Source organism: Diceros bicornis, chromosome 23 (assembly GCF_020826845.1).
Source record: "Diceros bicornis minor isolate mBicDic1 chromosome 23, mDicBic1.mat.cur, whole genome shotgun sequence".
Classification (NCBI taxonomy): Eukaryota; Metazoa; Chordata; class Mammalia; order Perissodactyla; family Rhinocerotidae; genus Diceros; species Diceros bicornis.
In genome coordinates, this window is record NC_080762.1 from 3,986,797 (window position 1) to 4,008,399 (window position 21,603).

The 21,603-nt window shown below is 46.3% G+C and overlaps 1 protein-coding gene across 3 annotated transcripts in view; it reads left to right on the forward strand.

Moving 5' to 3' along the window:
- The window catches only part of SGK1 (serum/glucocorticoid regulated kinase 1), a 106,734-nt gene extending 90,705 nt beyond the window's left edge, over window positions 1-16,029 (forward strand). The window contains exons 1-12 of one of the 3 annotated variants that reach the window (XM_058566240.1): window positions 9,323-9,634; window positions 10,544-10,619; window positions 11,069-11,144; window positions 11,562-11,666; window positions 11,771-11,854; window positions 11,972-12,103; window positions 12,371-12,483; window positions 12,827-12,950; window positions 13,398-13,493; window positions 13,981-14,136; window positions 14,245-14,334; window positions 14,748-16,009. In XM_058566240.1, the coding sequence (XP_058422223.1) occupies window positions 9,526-9,634; window positions 10,544-10,619; window positions 11,069-11,144; window positions 11,562-11,666; window positions 11,771-11,854; window positions 11,972-12,103; window positions 12,371-12,483; window positions 12,827-12,950; window positions 13,398-13,493; window positions 13,981-14,136; window positions 14,245-14,334; window positions 14,748-14,915 (1,329 nt within the window). In that variant the 5' untranslated portion in view covers window positions 9,323-9,525 and the 3' untranslated portion in view covers window positions 14,916-16,009. Of the gene's footprint in view, window positions 1-9,322; window positions 9,635-10,272; window positions 10,400-10,543; window positions 10,620-11,068; window positions 11,145-11,561; window positions 11,667-11,770; window positions 11,855-11,971; window positions 12,104-12,370; window positions 12,484-12,826; window positions 12,951-13,397; window positions 13,494-13,980; window positions 14,137-14,244; window positions 14,335-14,747 lie in introns of those variants that run through there. The other 2 variants (XM_058566241.1, XM_058566242.1) reach the window with 2 other exon arrangements.
- The last annotated feature ends 5,574 nt before the right edge of the window (window positions 16,030-21,603 follow it).

Below are 21,603 nucleotides of genomic sequence, written 5' to 3' on the forward strand. Positions count from 1 at the left end.
TCCTATGTCCTCAGGCTGATGAGAGGTTCTGAAGCTCTGGAGGAAAATTGGTTGAATGACAGAAGTCAAACAGGTTATGACAGCATTCTTTTCTATAAACCAAAGTCATATGATACCATTAATGAGGAGGGTTTCCCTCCCTTTATTCCTGTGTGTCTGCAAATGCAGTGTGACATTGTGCATTTTGTACCGTCATCTACCGAGGGTACATCTACTTTTACAGATTATGCGGGATGATCATAGGATGCCAGGACGTGACTTTGAGAGCCCCAGGCTGCCTCTATGACTGAACTATGTCACTCTTGGAGAGATAGCTTGCTATCACTTTCTTTAAACTCTAAAGAAAGGGCAATCCTCCTTAGTCAACTGCCAATGTCTCATGAATATAATCATCCCACACCCGCAAAACTGGGGAATTCATAAAGGGAACAGGCCAGAGGGCCTTCAGCTGAAAACAGAAGTAAGGTATCATGGAACCCAATGGGATTCTCATTTTTAAATTCTGTCTTTATAGACAGCAAAAAATTTAGGGGCAAAGAAGAATTTAGAGGGAAACGTTAAAAGGAGAGAACAAAGAGGATACATTTTTTCTGACTTGGAAGACTATCTGCCTGCAGTTCTTGGAACAAGAGGCTGCATTGGCATTTTACCACGCTAGGTGGACAAAAGCCTAGATGGCCACCCTCCTAGTGGTTTGATTCTCTGAACTTGACAAAGTATCCGTTGAATGTTGTCTATAAAAAAAAGTATCTAGTTTTCTTGAAAAATGGTTATTCAACGTGATTGTTTAATGATCCCATTGGACCAAAAGAACAGCCTTGATTTCAGAATTGTCACTCTCTCTCATTCATGACATCTAGGCCCTCAGTTTTCTGAAGCAGTTGAGTAGCATAGTGAGTAGCATATGTGATAAAATAGCTAAACCCAAGGGTTTTTGGTTTGGTTTGATTTTGTTTTGCTTTTTATAGAGAGGTGTAAAGTGACTGCCAGGGAAATGTGCCCTTGATTATTAGGTGAAGAGAAGAAAACTAAATTCAGTAGAGAACCAATTACGTGCCCAGCAATACATGCAGGCATATGAGTAAACCATTTCATTATGAAGCGCTTCCTGCTGGCCAGGCACTCTTTTGAGCCCTGGGATACTATAGAGAATAAGACAGATCTGATCCCTATCTCACAGAGGCTACTTTCCAGTGGGGGAGACAAACAATAAACCTAAGAAAAATGTCAGATAATAAAACTAATGTGCACATCATTGAAATAGGGTGAGTGACAAAGGGTGGCCAGCTGGTGACTTTAAGTCTACTGTGTAAGTGGTGTTGACTCTGAAATCTGGATAGCAGGTAGGGTGCAGCCAGGTGAGCATTAGGAGAGCATTCCAGGTAGAGGTCACAGCCCAGACAAAGTCCCTAAGGCAGACCTAGCTTGGCCTGCAAAAGGAACAAGAGCCAAGATGGCTCAAGCCTGGAGGGCTAAGGGGAGTGGAGAGAGAGGGTGCTGGAGAGGGACCTTGTCAGAGATGTTAGTCAGGCGAAAACACGATTTGTGCTGTCTGGTCTTCAAGGATCTCAAGGTCTGGGGAGGCACCTGAGATTCAAATAACTAAGAGCTCAAGACCTACAATGGGGGGAGGAAGCGGGTTCCACAGGATTAGCGGGTGTGGGCGTTGTTAGAGGACACCACGTGGGGTGGTTCTGGGCCTCCAGAAGGTCCTTTTAGGTTTATCTTCTCCCAGAAATCACAGACTGTACCATATTAAAGCTGCAGGAGAACTGCAAGCCCATTCCTCACTTGAAAAAGTGAATATTCTAAATGGTTCAGCATGCCCAAGGCTGTACTATGATGGCGTGAAGATGTGGCTGGGCCTTGGGGAAAATAGCAGTATCAGTAAGCTCACTTTTGCTGTTGGGAAAGCGCTGTTCAGTTTAACAAAATACACATAGGCCGTGCCCTCCCTGAGTGTGGCAACGCTGCCCATCTTGAGTATCCTTGTTGGGTCCAGGGCTCAGCCCAGTGCCTGGCACAGAGGTGCCCGCAGAGGTCTGAATGATAAAAATTCACCATGGCTGGGAGCATGTTCCTCTCTCCGTAACTGGAGGACACGCTGAGTGACCTAGAAAAAGCTTCCTCTGTGCTAGCCAGCCTTCTCTGACCCGCTGTCACTGCCTCCGCCCTCTCAATAGGCCCAGATCTACCTTCTGTTGTTTCCCACCCACCATGAGCAATCAGAAACTCCTTGAGGTTAGCTTTTGGCTTACTGTCTGCTTTTTCACCCTAAACTTTAGACTTTACTTCAAACACTTGGTAAACAAGTCTTTACTCTGAAATCATGCCATTTGGTCCTCTGACACAGCCCATTCTGGAGCATTGTCTGTGGGGAGACCTAGAGAGGAAGGAAGTTTGAAAACCAAAGTGGATCGTCTTCTCAGCCTTTAATAGGACCCCCATTGCACAGGCCTGTCCTCGCCCAGCAGACGAGGTGGCCCGCACTGTTTATGTGCTTTCAATACAGCGCATAACGTGACTGTTCTGATTCGTCGGAGCCCACTGTGCTGTGTGACGTGTTCTGTTCGTGGTTGTGATGTGTGTAGGGTGGATCAGGAAAGTAGACGCATCCTATTTTCTACGTGAGATTCCAACTTGAGCAAGGCACTTACTCAATTCTCTATTTCAATTATTTTTCACAATTTATATTAAGGATTGGTGTCCTCATTATACAGATTAAGATTAAGGTTTACAGAACACCTTGTCTCTGGTCTCACGGGTAATGGGCCTCGCTAAAGTGTGCGCACAGGGCCCTACCTTCAGCATGTCCCCAACACTCCTGTGGGAGGCGACAGACACGTTTATGTAGCTGACACTCAGGGTTGAATTCAAAAGGAAGCTCACTAAACTGCTTTACATTAAAATGAGGCCATCAACCTTCTGCCAGCCGTCCTGTCCCCGGCTTTCCCACTGCTGGTTACTGTTACATTTATCGTATTTTGTTGCTGAACTTTGTAGGGAGGGTTTACGGAAACAGTCCTTAGGGATGGCCTGAGTGTCTTCTGCTTCTTGCCAGAGTGATTGTAGGGTGAGGGACAGTAGGGGGAGATTCAGAAGGAGCAAATTAAAGCTTTCAGTTTTCACTTTAGTGTGTCAAAAGATGTCTACCAGAAATCCAGGCTCCTTATTTACTATTGGCACTTTGTAAATAACGTGGGGTGAATGAGAGCCCTTTCTACTGTCTTCGTATAGGTTACAGTTTTACTATGTGTGTCCCAAGAAGGATCCGGTCTGCAAAGAACTCCGAAGCCCTGTGCTGCCTGAAGCCGAGGCTGGGCTGCGGGACTCGCAGGGGCGGAAGGGGCGCATGCGGGTCCACCCTCCACAGAGAGAAGGGAGGGCTCCTCAGCCCCAAGTTCCCCGGCTGTCCTTGCACAATACCTGATGGTTATCAATACAAGCTGATGTTTTTGACTTGACAAAGGCCTTTTAGGATGCAAATGCCTAACAATAAATAAATGCCAAGCCATAAATGCCAAACAGAAAAGCTATGTCGATAATATATAAGGCTTTCAGGAAGGCCATAGTCCTCTGTATGTAGAAAGTCACAGATAATATTGAATTTTGACTTAAAAATTTTTCCAATTTACACTTGTATTATTTTTCATAATCATAAAGAGACTTTCCCAGACTTCATTTTCCTGGCCAATCCTGAAAGCCAAATAAAAAGCTGTCAAATATGTGCTATTCTTTGCCCTTCATTGAATTCTAGTTGACATTTATTTTTATTTATTTATTGTTCATTTGATTGTACTACGTCAGGCACTGACAGCATTCCAAAGAGGGGCATAAGGTGGGTGTTCAGCCTGTCATAGACCACTAGTTTGTTGCTAGCTAGATTCCCATTCCTCCCATGTCAGGAGCTACCACTGGCCTCCCTTCTTTGATTTATTCCTTGATTGAAATAAAAAATTTACTACAAAATCATGCCCTACCCTCCTGCCCACTTTCCTGTGGCCTGACTGTTTAGAAGGGATGCGTATGGAACACTGCTGGTATCACCTCTGACAGATGGCCCTCCCTGTGCAAGACTATGCCTACATGTGTCTACATTCTCCTCCACCTCCCAACTACATAAATCTCCCCGTTCCAACTTCCAACACTTCCTTCTATGTTTGTGTATGTAAATTTGTTCATTTTTAATAAGATAATGGTAGTTAAAAAAAAAAGCAAATATCCCTTGAAGGACTAACACTTGAGTCATCAATCACATTTTGGTTTGAATTAACTTTCCCAAATTCATTGGAATGTGTCACTTAAAAGCCCTGGTGCAGGGGTTTTCCTTGGTGGCTTTTAGATCTCTTCACAGTAGGACTCAGTCTGCCTTTGTGGGTAACTCCCCACCTGTCTGTCCCTCGCTGTGTGAGCTCATGTTTACCACTGTATCACCTGCATCTAGTAGAGTGTCTGATGCAGAGTTCTAGAAGAATCTGTCCATGAATGGATGAATGAACTTCAACCATGCCCAGAGCTGTACCAGACCCAGAGGTGCCTATGCAGGTTAATAATCGGCAGTCCTTCAAATTGACATATTTTAAAGACATTATTAATTCCATATTCATTAGGGGGGAGGAGGAGAGTGAGAGGGAGAGGCAGATTTGTGCCAGCTGGGATCTTTTTCATTTCACTTGAAAGTGCCTTTTTCCCACTTCAGGTGCAACAGCAATGGCGCCATACACATTCTGCTCGGGTGTAAGGTCTGAGTAAGGACCATATTTCCAAATTATTCCAGAGATGCTACATAGCACCTCAGAGTTTGGTGCCCATGCTATTTCTTCTGCCCAGAATGACTTTCCTCTTTTGTACCTAGCTGGTCTTTCCAGGATCAGCCCAAATATCATTTCTTTGTGGAGACTTTTCTTAACAATTGCATGCCTGCTGCTTCTTCCCAGTGGAAAATTTCTCTCTTTTCTTTTATGGCAGATTGCTCACACCTCTGTCTTAACACTCATCTTAATTTAGAGTGTCTCCCCGCTTAGAACGAGAGAGCAAAGTTCACTCTCTCAGTAATCCAGATAACTAGATTACTCATATTTGTGTCACTTGATCTTAATCTTTGTACTTAATAAATGCTTGTTAAATGCTTGCATGAATGAATGAATGAATGAACAGAAGGGAGGGAGAAAGGAAGGAGGGAAGGAGAGAGAGAGGGAAGGAAGGAAGAACTGTAAGAAGGGAGGGGGAAAAGCGAACGGGTGGAAGGATCAGGTCAATATCTCCTGTGGCAATTGGCCGAGAGCAGGGCGTTGTGGTGGCTGGCATTAGTGGAAGGCGGGGGTCAATATTTCAGAGTCTGGGAAACCACATAGTACGCCACTGCCACGGGTAGGAACTAGGAGAAGCATGAGAGTCAACTTCAGTGACAAAGAAGGGTTACAGGAAGGAGATAAAATTTGGCCCTAAAAGCAAGTTTTGCTATTTCACAATTTTGCCCATTATCTGCTCAACTCAGAAGAAAAATAACAATAATCACTTAATCCTTAATAGTCAAAAAATGCTGTTAGAGGGACCGGCCCGGTGGTGTAGTGGTCAAGTTCGTGTGCTCCACTTTGGCAGCCCGTGGTTTGCAGGTTTGGATCCCAGGTGTGGACCCACACACGGCTCGTTAAGCCATCCTGTGGCAGGCGTCCCACATACAATAGAGGAAGATGGGGACAGATGTTAGCTCAGGGCTAATCTTCCTCACCAAAAAAAAAAAAAAAATGCTGTTAAAGAAAACAACATAAGGTCTCCATACTAGATGGCTACAAGGTTCTTGTAGTGTATAGTCTTGTTTGTTCAAAACCACTGTCTTGGAAAAAAAATAAGGCCTGCATAAATAAAGCATGTCATTTTGTGGGTCTTCATGACTCTTAACACTGTTATTCTAGATAATGTGTTCTTCTCTTAGTTACCTGCTGTATCACATTCTTATCTCCTTATGCATGTCGATTTTGACAATTATGAATACAGAAGGTAATAATCACTATAGACCCTGGGTTCTATAAATAGACATTTATTTAACCACCGCTACTAGCTTCTTACCCATAATAGCTATCCTGCGTAAGCTCATTTGTTGTCCTCATTTTCTGTTTGATGAATACTGTAAAAAAGACATGCCCTTGGTGACAAGCGTCAACAAAAACTGATCCATTCAGTTGCTCTCTAGAGTAATAATTTTGTTTTCTGGCATTTCTATGCACTTTCCTGGGTGATGCTCTAAGGAAAGGATTCTATAAGCATCAACTAATGAATAAATGAGTATGGAAATGTAAACTGTGCACAGGATTGTTCTAGGATTTGTCGTACTTTGAGCAACACAAAACAATTATGTTGCCCTGTTATCAGTGGAAGATATTGTCCTAGGGAGTGAAGACCAACACAGCTGACACATCTAAAAAGCAGTCCAAGTGCGGGCATAGTTAAGTTCTTATAAAAATATTTTTCAAAACATTTCCTCTGATGCATTGAGAAATACCAGTAATTTGCTTCCTGAGCCTTAAAATTAAGTGGAAAGGGTCATAGCTTAGTAAAGCTTTCAGATTTTAGTATTTTATAGTCCATCATTAAGGAAAAATATAGCAGAAGAGCTAAAACGATTTTCTGAAGTATTAAAATACACAGGTACTAGAAAATGTTTTTTCAGTGCAAACGTTGCATCTTGGTAAATCATTTCCACTGGAGTTTTGATTGTAGTTGTCCCAGTATGAGGCATAAAGGAGACGATTGGCTGGAGGAGTGGGGAGGTAATCGGCCTCTCTCGTATCAAGCTGTCTATATTTTCTTTGCACCAAGTGTTGTAGAGAAATTATCTGGAACGGATTCAACCTCAGGAGGGAAGTGGGGGGATCATGCACTGGGGAGAGGTTCTCCCGGAGAACGCGAGCGCCCTCTATGTTGCACGTACAAGCAGATTCTGGTGACGAAACTCTGGCCACCCTGCCACCAGGGAGTAAGAGGGAAGGGGCTGATTGCTCCCCGTAGGAGGACTATCTGAACCAAAGAAAGAGGCTGGCGACGGGAAGGAAGAACGGATCAAGCGTTTGAAAAGCGGCCACAGGGCAACCTAAAGCCTGCGCAGAGTTAACAGGCGGGCGTCACACACAGTCCCCTGTCCACATCCCCTACCCCATACACCCGCCGCCGTGTGTCACCTTCCTGTTCGGAAGTCTTAGTAGGTTGCTGGGACAGAACAGGGGGCGCCTGCTCCACCCATGAGGTATCCGGTTGGAAGAAAAGCCAGTCTCAACAACTTGATTCTCTCCGTTAAATGATAAGTTTAGCAGACCATCCGTCTCCAACTGCTGAACAGCACGGGAGGGAGGAGGGAGCACGTCAGACGCTCCTTTTCTGCTCCAACCACAAATCACACGGTTGTGCCTCTTCTCTATTCCATTTAAAGTCCCCTAACTTAAATTCCACGTTCCTCCTCGAATGCGTGCAGCAGAGCTCCTTTGAGAAAATGAGCCCTGCGCATGTGTTTTGAATTTTTTCTGGACTGATTTGTGATGATAATCAGTCAAGTTACATTTCTTGTGTGTCTTGCTGGGGGTGTAATAAACCCAGGACGCTGATGACTGTAATTTTCTGGGTGATGTTGCAATGGAGGGAATAAATGGCCCCGTGTTGAACTTTGCAGCTTGCTCCCTTCCTGTATGTAAATTGCCTTATATAAAGTGGGGTTCCTAACAGAGCAGGGACAGCTGTCTCTGCCTTGTGCTCCCTTGACATCACAGCCTCCAGCTTTATAGGCACATACCAGGAGCCTACTCCAGCCATAACAGAGCTCCACCTCCAGCCTCCAGAAAGTAATCCCCAACCTTCATACCCTAGGCAACCTGAAGAATGAAAGAGGAGGCTATAAAATCCCCTTTGAAAGGTTCGTCTGCTTTTATTACTGAAATTTGGATAGAATGGATAAAACAAAGATGCTTCAGAGGATTTGAGGTTACTTGGCATGGGAAAGGCACAGGAGAGGGCGTGGGGGAGGGTCTCTGATGGAACGTTTCTTAATTTTTAATGTTTTAAAAACACAAGCAGAAATTCTGGTACAGGATGCTTTTTCTGGGCAGTCTTTGCAAAGTTTGCTCTCTCAAAAGGGGAAGGGACGGTGTGGGAGCAGGGCTGGGCTGGGCTAGGCTAGTTGAAGTGGAATGTGGGATGTGCGGGGCACTGCCAATAAGAAAGTCATATTCTATGAAGAATCCATGCAAGAGGAAGCAGAAATGGGCCAGTGACTGTGATTTGGAGTTTCCTAAACCTTGCTTTAGGTTAGAGCATCAATTTCAGGCAACAATAAATACTTTTTAAAGAGTGGGTGCTGAGCAAAACTTCCCAGCCTCTTTCCAGGAGAGAGATGTGTTCCCTTCACCCGGTTTGGGGCTGTGCTAACAGAGTAAACCAAGGAGCAGTTGGGACCACAGATCATCTTAGGGCAAATGAGGTGGTTGTGCCTGCAAAACAAATCGGTGTCCAGGACCGAAGAAAAACCGTTCCCCAGACTATTCCTGGTTTGGCCGGTATTCGGAGTGTGTCAGCCCCAGGAGGCTGCTCTAACATGGCAGGGCCCTTGGCAGCAAGGGGTCATGACAGGGCAGCCACCGCAGACAGCACCAGCCAGCGCCAGGTACCGGGCCCTGCAAATCCTAGTAACTCGCAGGCGTCCCCCGCTCCCGGCCCCGTCGCCTGCTCGCGGCTCCCCAGCGCTGGCGCCGGTCCTGGCGCGGCGGGCGGACTGCAGCTCCCGGCGGCTCCTGGCGGCGGGCTCTGCGGAGCCTCCTCCCTCCTCGCCTTCCCGGGCGCAGGGTCCCGGCTGGTCTTCCAGGAGTTACCGAGTCAGTGTATCTGGGACTTACGGAAAGAACGAGGTGTAAAACCGTAAGGAGACTCCCGGGTCAGCCCTGAAATAGACCGGAGGAGGGGCAGGGAAGACGATGACACTAAGGGGTTTGAGGACGATGTAAGGCGACCTTGCGGAGTTTTCAGGTGGCACAGGGAATCGGGGCCCCCGCGCCGCCCCGGGGTCACTCCGGGTCGCCCCTGCGCGCGGCCACCGCTCCCCGACTCGCCACTTCCTCACGTGTCCTTGGCATGGCGGGGATTAAAATGCAAGGAAGAAAATTACATGCGAAACGGGCAGAATGTTCTCAGAGATTACTTTAGGGGAAAAAAATGCAAAATGTAGATTGTCCTTCTTTCCCTTCAGTGCAGAGACGACTTTTATTTCCGCCCCCTCCCCTGCACATTCCTGACCTCTCCCTCCCCCTTCCCTCTTTCTTTCCTTCCTTCCTCCTCTTCCAAGTTCTGGGATTTTTCAGCCTTGCTTGGCTTTGGCCAAAAGCACAAAAAAGGCGTTTTCGGAAGCGGCCGGGCCGCGCACAAGGGCCGTTTGTTTGTTTTGGGACTCGGCAGGAAATCTTGCCGGCCTGAGTCACGGCGGCTCCTTCAAGGCTGCTCAGAGCTCCGGCGCCCTCGCCCGCCGGCGGCGCTGCGCTCGCGGAGATGCAGGGCGCGCTGGCGCGGGCCCGGCTCGAGTCCCTGCTGCGGCCGCGCCCCAAGAAGAGGGCCGAGGCGCAGAAGCGGAGCGAGTCCCTGCTGCTGACCGGGCTGGGTGAGCGGGCTGCGGCTCGGGCGGGGCTGCGCGCTCCGGCCGTGCTGGGGCGGCGGGAGGGGGCCGGGGCGGGCGCGGGGCCCGGAGGTCGGGGCGCGGGCCGCCTGCCCCGGGAGGGACCCCGGCCGCGCGGGGGCTGGGGAGGCGCCGCGGGAAGTCGGGGAGGGGTCGGCGCCGGGCCGGGGGACTCCGAAGGGAGGGCCGGAGAGTCAGAGCCGGCACGGAGCCCCCCGGTGGCCGCGCGCCGGGCGGGGAGCGCCGCGAGGCTGCGACTTGGAGAGCCTCGCAGGGCGGAATCAATGGGAGAACTGGAAAATTACCGCGGACTCCCTCCCTCCCCGCCCCTCCGCCCGCGACTGCTCCTCTGCGGCCCGGGAGCCGAGGGAGGCTCAGCGCGGCCCCGCGCCCCCCGCCCGCGCCCCGGGTCGCCCTCCCGCCGGGGGCCGCACCACCCGGCGCACCGCCACCAGCCGAGCCTCGCGGCGAGGGGCGGGGCCGGACGAGCTGGGGGCGGGGCCGGACGAGCTGGGGGCGGGGCCGGGGCGGGGTCGGCAGCGCCGCTGCCTCGCTGTCGCGCGGGCCCCGCCCCCTCGCCGGGCAGCGCTTATAAGGCGGGCGGCGCGGCCCGAGCGCAGTCCTGGCTGAGCGCGTCTCCCGTCGCTAACGTCCCCTGCGCTCTGTGTGTGGCGATGACGGTGAAAACCGAGGCTGCCAGGGGCACCCTCACTTACTCCAGAATGAGGGGCATGGTTGCAATCCTCATCGGTGAGTGTGCGCGTCACGCCGCGCTTCTGTTCGTGGACACGCGAAGTGGAAATTTTTTTAGGTCCTTGATCACATGAGTCTTTGTGGCATCGGATGTGACTAAGCCGTCTAAACGTCTGTTTATTTCTCTTCTCTAATTCACAGCTTTCATGAAACAGAGGAGGATGGGCCTGAACGACTTCATTCAGAAGATTGCCAATAACTCCTATGCATGCAAACAGTAAGTTTGGGGGGATTGGGGCAGTAAAAATTAGTATAGTTCAGTTTACTTACCAGCAGTAAAGACACGTTCTCATCAGCGTGTTAATCAGAAAGCCAAAGACTGCCCCGGGTGTGAGGATCCCTTTTCTCTTTAAGTTCTAATGTATTTAAAACATTTTAAACACTAAAGTGAATGTGCTGATTTGACTTGTTCTAATTGTAAGATGAAATTTTCATGTTTGCGTAATTCACCCCCTCTCTCCTTAAAGAACAACCCTCATCTCTGTATTTAACCGGGTTTATTATTTTCTCTGGCTGTTTTTCCTTTAACTGAGTAATTTATTTGGGTGTTTTTAGTTTAAACACTCAGTTCTGGGGGAAAAGTTGAGCCAGAAACTCACTATTGGTGTTGGTGTGCCCCCTTGTGGCGAGTTGAGAGATTCTAAGTGGCTCCTTTCTTCTCTGCAGCCCTGAAGTTCAGTCCATTTTGAAAATCTCCCAACCTCAGGAGCCTGAGCTTATGAATGCCAACCCTTCTCCTCCGGTAAGTATTCTCTGTTTGTGATGCCTCTGTGGAGGAATCCTGTAAATGAGTCAGTTCGTATTCCTACATTGATGAATTAGAATAGCATTTCTAGAAATTAGCATCAAGGCAGGAATGCCTCGTTAGTTCATGGCATGACAAGTGACAGAAGCACTTAAGTGTTGAGTCAGTGGAGTATTTTAAAAGGCATATTGCATACAAGTTTTATCTGCTTACAACAACATGATGGCATATAGTTTCCTTATTCATTTGAAATATTAACATATATGGATGAAAAATACTTTTGAATGTGTTTATAGATGTGTGGTGACTTGCCTCAGTTACTTGCAGATGTCACATCTTTTACATTACCTCTACTTTATTATCAGTGTCTTCCTTTGAAGGAAGGATATTAAAAGAAAACATTTTCTTTTCCAGCCAAGTCCTTCTCAGCAAATCAACCTTGGCCCGTCATCCAACCCTCATGCTAAACCATCTGACTTTCACTTCTTGAAAGTGATTGGGAAGGGCAGTTTTGGAAAGGTAATTTCAAATCTGAAGACTTCATTATTTATAGTCTTTCATGCACTCATTTTGCATTCTCCCTGAATGTGGAAAGCAAAATGATGTTTTAATTGAAATTTCAGGTTCTTCTGGCCAGACACAAAGCAGAAGAAGTCTTCTATGCAGTCAAGGTTTTACAGAAGAAGGCGATCCTGAAGAAGAAGGAGGTAGGAGAGGTGCTTGATGGGTGGGGGTTAGAGATAGACATTCATTGAAGAGTTTGACCTTGGAAGTTTAGTGCCAAATTGAAATTTGCCACTAAATCTTAATTATCCTTCTTCTAGGAAAAGCATATTATGTCGGAGCGGAATGTTCTCCTGAAGAATGTGAAACACCCTTTCCTGGTGGGCCTTCACTTCTCTTTCCAGACTGCTGACAAACTGTACTTCGTCCTAGACTACATTAATGGTGGAGAGGTGAGCAGAGGGAATTTGAGCCGCCCCTTGGGTGTCTGCGCACAGCCTGCTTGGTTTTGGTTTGAGAAGAAAGTTTGTAAAAGATACTTAGGGGGGAAAAGTTACCAGAATTAGCATTTGCTTTAACCTGCCAGGTTTCAGATAGTTAATAGACTATTTAGGGCCACTTCCTGCCATTGTTCTCTTTAGCTATATATGTCGAGACTAATTAAATGTGTTGTTATCAGGCTTTGGCAACCCAGACTAACTCTGTTCTGTCTCCCGTAGCTGTTTTACCATCTCCAGAGGGAGCGCTGCTTCCTGGAACCACGGGCTCGTTTCTATGCTGCTGAAATAGCCAGTGCCTTGGGTTACCTGCACTCCCTGAACATCGTTTATAGGTGAGCCGAGGAGCTCTTAAGGCTACCCTTCCTGGGTGTAAAGGAGACAGCCGTAGCCTTTGACAGGGCCTTAAAATAATTTGTATTTATGTACAACTTGGTCGTCTAAAACCAGCTCTCCCAGCATATGAGCTGCCTTGGCTCCATGCCACCAGAGCCCTAGCCAGCTAGGATGGTGCCTAATCCAGAATAGATTAGCAGAAGAAGGGCGCCTTGTTTTATTCGCTGTACAACTACAGTGAGTTTCAGATGCTTGTAATACCCCTAGCAGTTATCTTTACAGAGGATTTCTTAGGAAGTGAAGTTAACTTATGCCACTACTTTTGTCTTCATTTTTTCACAGAGACTTAAAACCAGAGAATATTTTGCTAGATTCACAGGGACACATTGTCCTCACTGACTTTGGGCTCTGCAAAGAGAACATTGAGCACAACGGCACGACGTCCACCTTCTGTGGCACGCCTGAGGTAGGAGCGCTCTCGATTTGGGGCAGTCCACCCCCTCCTTCCAAAAGAGAGAAGTGCAATGATGCTTTCAACTACAAAAGAGTGAACGGTTCTCAGAGATTTCTTAGTCCAATTCAGTGCAAGTAAAATACCTTTGCTGTGTGGTGCAGCATGAGAAATTCCAAGGCCTCATGTTGCCTTAATTAAAACTAGATGTTTGCAAGATACACGTCCTAAAAGATTTCTAAATCCCCAGATGAGATACCTACTGGGAGCCCAGTAGCTTCCAGAATGTCAGTGCACATAAGGGCCAGTCAGCCTCCAAGTCCAGCAGTTCATCAGGAAGTAATCTCAGGAGATATACCCTCCAAGTGGACCTGGGTCTCAGCCCTTTCAAAGTGCCTGCCTGGTCCTGGGATTGCCTGGTGTCACGAGCTCTGAACTCTCTTTTCCTGCTCTGTCTTTCAGTATCTCGCGCCTGAGGTGCTTCATAAACAGCCTTACGACAGGACCGTGGACTGGTGGTGCCTGGGCGCCGTCCTGTACGAGATGCTCTACGGCCTGGTGAGTAGCACGTTGAGAATCGGGTAGAATCGGGGAATAGTGCCCCTGCTTTGACGACGCTCCCTAGAATGTAGTCTTCATACAATCCAGGCTAAGCTGGCACACGGGCCCCACTGCAGGCCTGGTCGTTGTGTCTTGCCCTTATCAGTCAGCTTATCAAATGCTGATAAGAAAGGCATATTGGTTATTTTATACGTGTTTTAGGGTAAACTCGTACTGAGTGAATTTTTCTTCTGTAAATTCACGTTTTACTAGAGATAATCACACTTAACCTATGTGAGGGTGGAGAACATGGCTTGTTAGCATCTACTTGCTGATAAGGGTTGCAAAATAGACGCTAAAAAGTCCAGGGCAGAGAAAACCTATCAAGGGAAAGACTGTCAAATCCAGCTTAATACATTGTAGTGCAAGTCCCTTCTCCATAGTTCTCCATACAGAACTATGGAGAATTTCCAACTGAGGTCTAAGAATTTCCCCCTTCTCTCAGCCTCCTTTTTACAGCCGAAACACCGCTGAGATGTACGACAACATTCTGAACAAGCCCCTCCAGTTGAAGCCAAATATTACAAATTCTGCAAGACACCTCCTGGAGGGCCTCCTGCAGAAGGACCGGACCAAGAGGCTGGGCGCCAAGGAAGACTTTGTGAGTCAATTTTTCCTGCTCTCCTGGGCTGTCTGGGACACACACTGGACCTCACTGCCCTCCTTGGATTCTGTCTGTCTAAATTAATCTTGTGTTTCCTCTCAACAGATGGAGATTAAGAACCACGTCTTCTTCTCCCTAATTAACTGGGATGATCTCATTAATAAGAAAATTACTCCCCCTTTTAACCCGAATGTGGTGAGTATCTCTCTCTTCTAAGATTAGGGAGGCCCAAAGGGCATGTCTTAAAGTGAGAGTTGGTGGTGGTGGTGGAGGGGGAGGGCCCTCGAGGAAGAAACCGGCAGATATTTTATTCATAGCTCATTATTTTACCTAGAGAAAAAGTAAAATTTTTGTCCCAACAAAGCTCACATAATTTTTTAGCACATTTATGAATTAAAGTACCAAAAGACAGAAAGTGAACATTATCTCCTTATTTACACTGTGTGTGGCCTCTGGGTATTGTTAGTCGAATGGATGATTATAATGGGAGTTCCCATACAGTGCCCTAAAGACCTGAGCCCCAGGATTTAAAGCCTGAGTGGGGATTTCCCTGCCCTGTATCCATGTGAATTCTTGACACAGAGTGTATTTCCTCCTTCCTGCCACAGAGTGGACCCAGCGACCTGCGGCACTTCGACCCCGAGTTCACCGAAGAGCCGGTCCCCAGCTCCATCGGCAGGTCCCCGGACAGCATCCTCCTCACAGCCAGTGTCAAGGAGGCTGCCGAGGCCTTCCTGGGCTTCTCCTATGCACCTCCCATGGACTCTTTCCTCTGAACAGTCTTAGGTGTGGTTTCGAAGGATTTTATGTGTGTTTTTCAATGTTAAAGTTAGCCTTTTGGCGGAGCTGCCAGCCGACAGGACATCTTCAGAGAGAATTTGCACATCTCTGAAAACTTGCACATCTTGGCAATCTTATTGCACACTGTATGCTGCAAGCTTTTCGCAGAGCACATCCTCCTCTCACTGAGCTCATGAGGTTTTCATGTTTATTCTTCCTTCCAACGTGGTGCTATCTCTGAACCGAGCATCAGAGGGCCGCCTTAGACAGATGCGCAAGTCTCGTTAGAAGGGAGACGTGGTTCTAAGCAGGATCTTCTGGAGGTCTGTCTGGGCCGTGAGAGCGAATATTATGAAACGTGCCTTTTCCGATGAGATCGTGTTAGCTCCAAAGCTTTTCCTATTGCAGAGCATTTCATTTCTTTATCTTCCCTCGTGGATTTACTGTGTGAACCATGGTGTGTGTGTGGTGTGCTTGATCAAGACGGATTCAGTTATGAGCATCAATGTGACACTTGCAGGACACTACAATGTGGGACATTGTTTGTTTCTTCCATATTTGGAAGATAAATTTATGTGTAGACTGTTCTTTTTTTTTTGTAAGATAGAGTTAATAACTAAAATTTATTGAAATGGTCTTGCAATGACTTGTATCCAGATGCTTAAAGAAAGCATTGCTGCTACAAATATTTCTATTTTTAGAAAGGGTTTTTATGGACCAATGCCCCAGTTGTCAGTCAAAGCCTAGTGTTCTCATTGTTTCAAATGTCACCTGTAAAATGGGCATTATTTATGTGTGTGTGTGTTTTTTTTTTTTGCGTTCCTGATAATTGTATGTATTGTATAAAGAAAGTCTGTACATTGGGTTATAACACTAGTATATTTAAACTTACAGGCTTATTTGTAATGTAAACCACCATTTTAATGTACTGTAATTAACCTGGTTATAATATGTACAATTTTTTCCCCCACCCCATCACACAACTTTTTGTGTGTGATAAACCAATTTTGGTTTGCAATAAAACCTTGAAAAATATTTACATAAATTGTGTCGTGTGTTCTTTTGTATATTTTGGTTATAGGGGGCAATAATGAGTCTGTTTAAAATTGAAGGCCAGCCTTGGTGGTCTAGCGGTTAAGATCTGGTGCTCTCACCACCTTGGCCTGGTTTCATGTCCCAGTCAGAGAACCACACCCCGCATCGGTCAGTTGTCACACTGTGGTGGCTGCATGTTGCTGTGATGCTGAAAGCTATGCCACCAGTATTTCAATTACCAGCAGGGTCACCAAGGGTGGACAGGTTTTAACACAGCTTCCAGACCAAGACAGACTAGGAAGAAGGACCTGACCACCCACTTCCAAAAAACTGGCCATGAACACTCTGTGAATAGCCGCAGAGCATTGTCTGATATAGTGCTGAAAGGTGAGGACGGTGCAAAAAGATCAGGCAGGGTTCTGCTCTGCTGTACTCAGGGTTTCTGGGAGTCGGGATTGGCTCCACAGCACTAAAGAGATTAAAATTTAAAACCAGGAAAATGCTGCTGTAATTTACAGCTCAGTGGTTTGCTTGCAATAGCAGTGGCTTCTGACTCCAGGGAGCAGAGGGTGGTCTTAAAGCCAATTTATGTTCCAGATCTTCTTAGCAGCATTTTATGATGTCATCATTCATAAATCCATCCAGACAATCCTTTTCAATTTACCCGTCTGCAAGGGCAGCCATGAAGCCGTGTTCCCTGTGTTTACTGCCTGCCCTGTGAAGCTGGCTGCTCATCCTGCCATTTGGCTTGTCTGAAGTAACAGGTAATTCTTTTGACAAACATTTGAGGCCTCCTCTGGGCCAGGCTCTATCCTGAGTGCTGGGGATACAGCAGTGAGCAGAGCAGACAAACCTCCACCCTTCCAGAGCCTGATGGAAAAGGCAGACTCTTCCAGTAAAGCAGTTTGTTGAAATGGAAACAAGATAACGGTCTGAAGTGTAGGAGAATGCCGCTAACAAGGGCGAGGATCTTTGTCATAAATGGATATGTTCCCAAAAAGCTGAGCTGGCAGGACTTGTGGTATCTGAGAGTCCCCAGGGCTGACCTGAGCCCAGTGCCGCTCAGAGAAGGATCTGGAAGGAGCACATCCCTGGCCTGGACCAGAAGCCTCTTGAGGTGGTGTGCACCCAGCACTGCACGGGGCCAGCAGACTGGGTCTGGTGTGCAGAGGCCACTCCTGGAACTCATCCCACTGGAGCGTTTACTGTGAGAGAGGGGCAGGGGATCACCTTGCATCCAAATTGTTTGGACTTTCCCTTTTCTAGTCCTTTCACACAAATTCCTACCTTGCTGCTGCCTTAACCTGGAAGCCTACTGCTCCCCCTCCACCTTGACCTCTCAGTTTGCACAGGGAATCCCCTGGGGAAAGTTGGGCTCTCTTTCTCTTTTGTTGTGGCTCTTATATCTCACCTCCCCGACAAGGCTTCTAAGGGCTGAACAGCGTTTGGGTTCACTCAGTCTTTCTCCCTTGTAATCCACCGAAGGAATGGGATCAAAGCAAGTCAACGACTTCTGTTGAAGGTGGGCCCCAGGGCAAGGGCTGTATTTCAGGTGCTGTGCTGCCCTATAGACAGCTACGTGTTAAAGCCCCTCGCCAAATCCAAATGCCAAAATCAACCACAGCGACAAAGAGAGCCTAAACCTGCATTTTCCTAGTGAAGATTGATGCTAGCTCAGACGGAGATTTTTTGCGTTATCTCCCCCTTGTTCTCATTATCAACAACAGTTAAGAATTCCTCCTTGAACAAAAAGTGCTTGAATCACATTTTTACTTGAACACAGTTCCTGCAGGCTGGGAATCTATAATCTAATTACAGATGGCCCAGAGGGGCCAGTCATGGATCACAAAACCTATTCATTTTCTAAGGCTAGGAATTTGGTTCACTGAGTTACAGTCAATCACTACATGAGATCTGATTAGCATTGTTCCAGAATGGAAAGGTGCCAGAGGAGTCCCAGGCCTCGTCACACAAATGGGAGGAGATTAGATCTAACACAAGTGGGTGGGAAGGGAACAAGGCTGGAACAGGGAAGTCAAGAAAGAACACAGGGTCAATAAAAAAGGGCAAATATTTACAAAGCACCCTGATGTCAAACAGCCTATGGGCAGGGGTGTCCTTTATCTAGGGGAGTGGGGCACATCCCTGTCAGTATTTGAAACTACATTTGAGCATGATGGTTGCAAAAGAGGACAATTCATGTGTCCATAGCTCTCCCGCTGTGGATCTGCTCAAATACGGGTTTGGGGGAACTTACTCAATCGGGATTCCCCCAAGCTGAAATGGGCTCCAAAACCACTGCTACCGTGAAAATAAATCAGTCACTGTGCTTAGGGAATTTGCCATCTACTTGGGCAGACATGGCACCCACCCATGGCGTGTGACACGTGGTGAATGAGGGGTAAAGAGAACTTCAGAAGTCCAGAGGCTCTCTGTGGGGCCGGCTGCCTAGAGCAGCTTCACAGACAGGATGCCAAAGATTCTTATTAACCAATACTAGTTCTAGGGTGTTCAATGGGATGCAGGCCTTGAGGACTGGATAATGACACTAATAGCCAACACTGTTGAGCTCTGACTATAGGCCAGATGTCTTTCTAAGTACTTCATACTCTGTTTAATCTCCAGAACAATGCTGTGATATCAAAAGTGAAGAAACTAGCACAGAATTTGCTGGTTAGTAAGTGGTGAAGTTAGAAGTCAAATAATGCTGGTCTGGCTCCAAAGACTTTGCTTGTAGCCATTACGCTCTCCTGCCCGCCAAGTGGCAATAAGAGTAAAGAAGCAAACAGTTGTGTGCTTCTTAGTCATTCACTACTGATTTCACCAGACTTTTCCTAAGAAACCTTCCAGGTGTCATGCTAGGCAAAGAGAGAGAGAGAGAACTTGCAATGATAATGTAGGCACTCTCAGTTGTTGGTGAAGATGAGGAACAGCTGGAAATAGAGAGTGCAGTGGGAGTGTAAAGCAGTACAACCATTTTGGAAAACTGTTGGCACTATCTACTAGAGATGGACATATTTATAACTGATGACCCAGTAGTTCTACTCCATGGTACAGACCCTGAAGAGTGTACATATATTCAATAAAAACTGGCAATAATGTTCATAGTGGAAGTATTTATATTAGCTCCAAAATGGGAACAATTCAAAATGTCCACCAACAACAAAACGAATAAATATGATTAATAAAATGAATAAATATAATGGAATACTATACTACAATGAGAACAAATCATTGCTACACACAACAACACGGAATAAGTCTCACAAACAAACATAGAAACCAGACTGCATGATTTGACTTAAATAAAATTTAAAAGCGGGAAAACAAAACGAATCTATGTAGAAGTCAGGATTATGACTGCCTTTGGGGAGGGGAGGAGGGTAGAGATATTGATCAAGAGGGCACATGAGGGGGGTATCTTCTGGGTGCTGGTAATTTCTTGATTGGGTTGGTCATTTGGGGATTGGTTATGCTTTTTGATATTTCTTCAAGTTATATACTTACGATACATACACTTTTCTCTATGTTTGTTATATATCAATAAAAATGTTTATGAAAAAATATGTAGTATGATAAACACAGGATGCTGTGGGAACACAGAGGAGGACCATCTTACTCAATTTGGGGATCAGGGGAACAGGCTAGGTTTTCAGGTAGTTTAAGAGAGAGAGATGCCTGGGGGTATCTGGGGGGTCAAGGTAGGCCATCTTGGGAAATAGATCTTGAGCGTGAGGCAGGAAGAAGGGCAGCCGGGTGCTGGCTGGTGGGGGTGGGGGCGTGAGGGACAACTCGAAGAAGCACAATGGATGGGATATGAGGATGAGGAACAGCCTCAGACGGACCCAGTTCAGAATCTCAGCTCTTCCTATCGTCCTTCTAGCTTTGGGCAAGTGGTGACTTGGGCAAACCTCTCCTTACTTCAATGTCCTCAGGGACGATGCGGCCAGCGCCCATCTTTTCACCCTATCTGTGAGACAAGGTCAGAGGAACTGGAATTCGAAGAAAGCTCACTAATTTCTTCTTTCCCCACTCATCGTCTTTCTCAGTTTCCCCTCCTCCTTGCTAGAGTACAGGAGAAAGAGAGACCAAGAAGCAGTGGAGAATGACTAACTAGGGAGGTGGACCTTGTCATTGATGTTCATGAGAGTCTCACAAAGATGTTTAGATTTCACAGGGCAGCTAAAAGAAGCGTTTGGAGGTTTTCCATGAGGAAAGAGAAGTGATCAAAAGGAGTTCTGGTGACTCTTGCCAAGAATTACGAGTGTGGGGAGAGCTTTGGAATTAATAAAGAAAAAAAAAGGAAGTCACTTAGGGGACTTCTGACAGTCACCCAGCGGTGGTGGTGGGAAAGGAGACAGAAGAGGTTTTGGCGGGTTTTTTGACTTGATATATGGCTAGGTTCTTTTTTTTTTTTTGTAGAAGTTTAGTTGACAGACAATCTTCTATTGGTTTCAGGTGTACAACCTAGTGATTCGACATCTATATAGATTACGAAATCACCACCAGGGCAAGTCTAGTAACCATCTGTCACCATACAAAGTTATTGCGATATTATTGACTGTGTTCCCTACGCTGTACAGTACATCCTCGTGACTTATTTATTTTCTAACTGGAAGTTTGTTCCTCTTAATCCCAAGAAGAGATCATTTGAAGGCCTCAAACAAATGGGGCTCGGTGAGTTATTGGGTACAGAGGGAGAAGAAGGAGGAATCCCAAGCAAGGCACATTTAATGTAGTTTATTTCTTTAATGTAATTGACTTACTTGTTGAAGTGGTTGTCACAGCTGCAATAATAGCTTCTAGGACAAAGACCGCCTGCTCACCTGTTTCTTCAACATCCCCAGGACATAACAAATCAGCTGATCAATAATCAATCAGTGTAATAGGCCAGGCAAGATGTTACACACGGTAGTCAATCTCTATTCTGTTAAGAAATTTCTCACCTCATCCATCAAAAATTCCTAAAATCCTCTTCCGTAGGCTTCCAACCTTGATTTAGGAGCACAGTGATGTTCAATTTTACCTGTTGTTACTCAGAACAACGCCTCTATTAATAAACACATACTCATCCAAATTAATTAAGCCCAACTGGAGAAATTATTTAAATATTTTTATCATATGGCATGAAAATCATTAACCCATCACCAAAACCAAAAACTCAATTATTATTGTCGAGACTTCACTTTTGACTTACACATGACCTTTCCTGGTCTTTTCTGGCCCCTGCCACCTTGCTATATGAGAACACATTTAATTTATATATGTTTTCTCCACATCTTTTCTGTGAAGGACGTGAGTAGCAAGATGAGGAGCAATCCTTACTGTGTACTTAGTGTTTACCTATCACACTGTGTTCAGACAGATATGTTTGTGTGTGTGGATACCCTGGAAACCACAGACTCTGACGGGCAGGGTTCTTGGTTTTCTCCTTTCTGTGTTGTCTGTTCTGTGCTCCACCTAGTGTACCAGGGCAGGCATGATGACAATGCTGTGACAAATATATGAAGTACGGACTGTTCATGAGAAAATGTACTTGCAGATAATCCCTTCAGGTGAACAGCAGACCAAGGGTCATAAGCATAAAGACATTGTGTCACTTTACATACATATATATAAAACAGATGTATGGCTGCCAATTTGTTCATA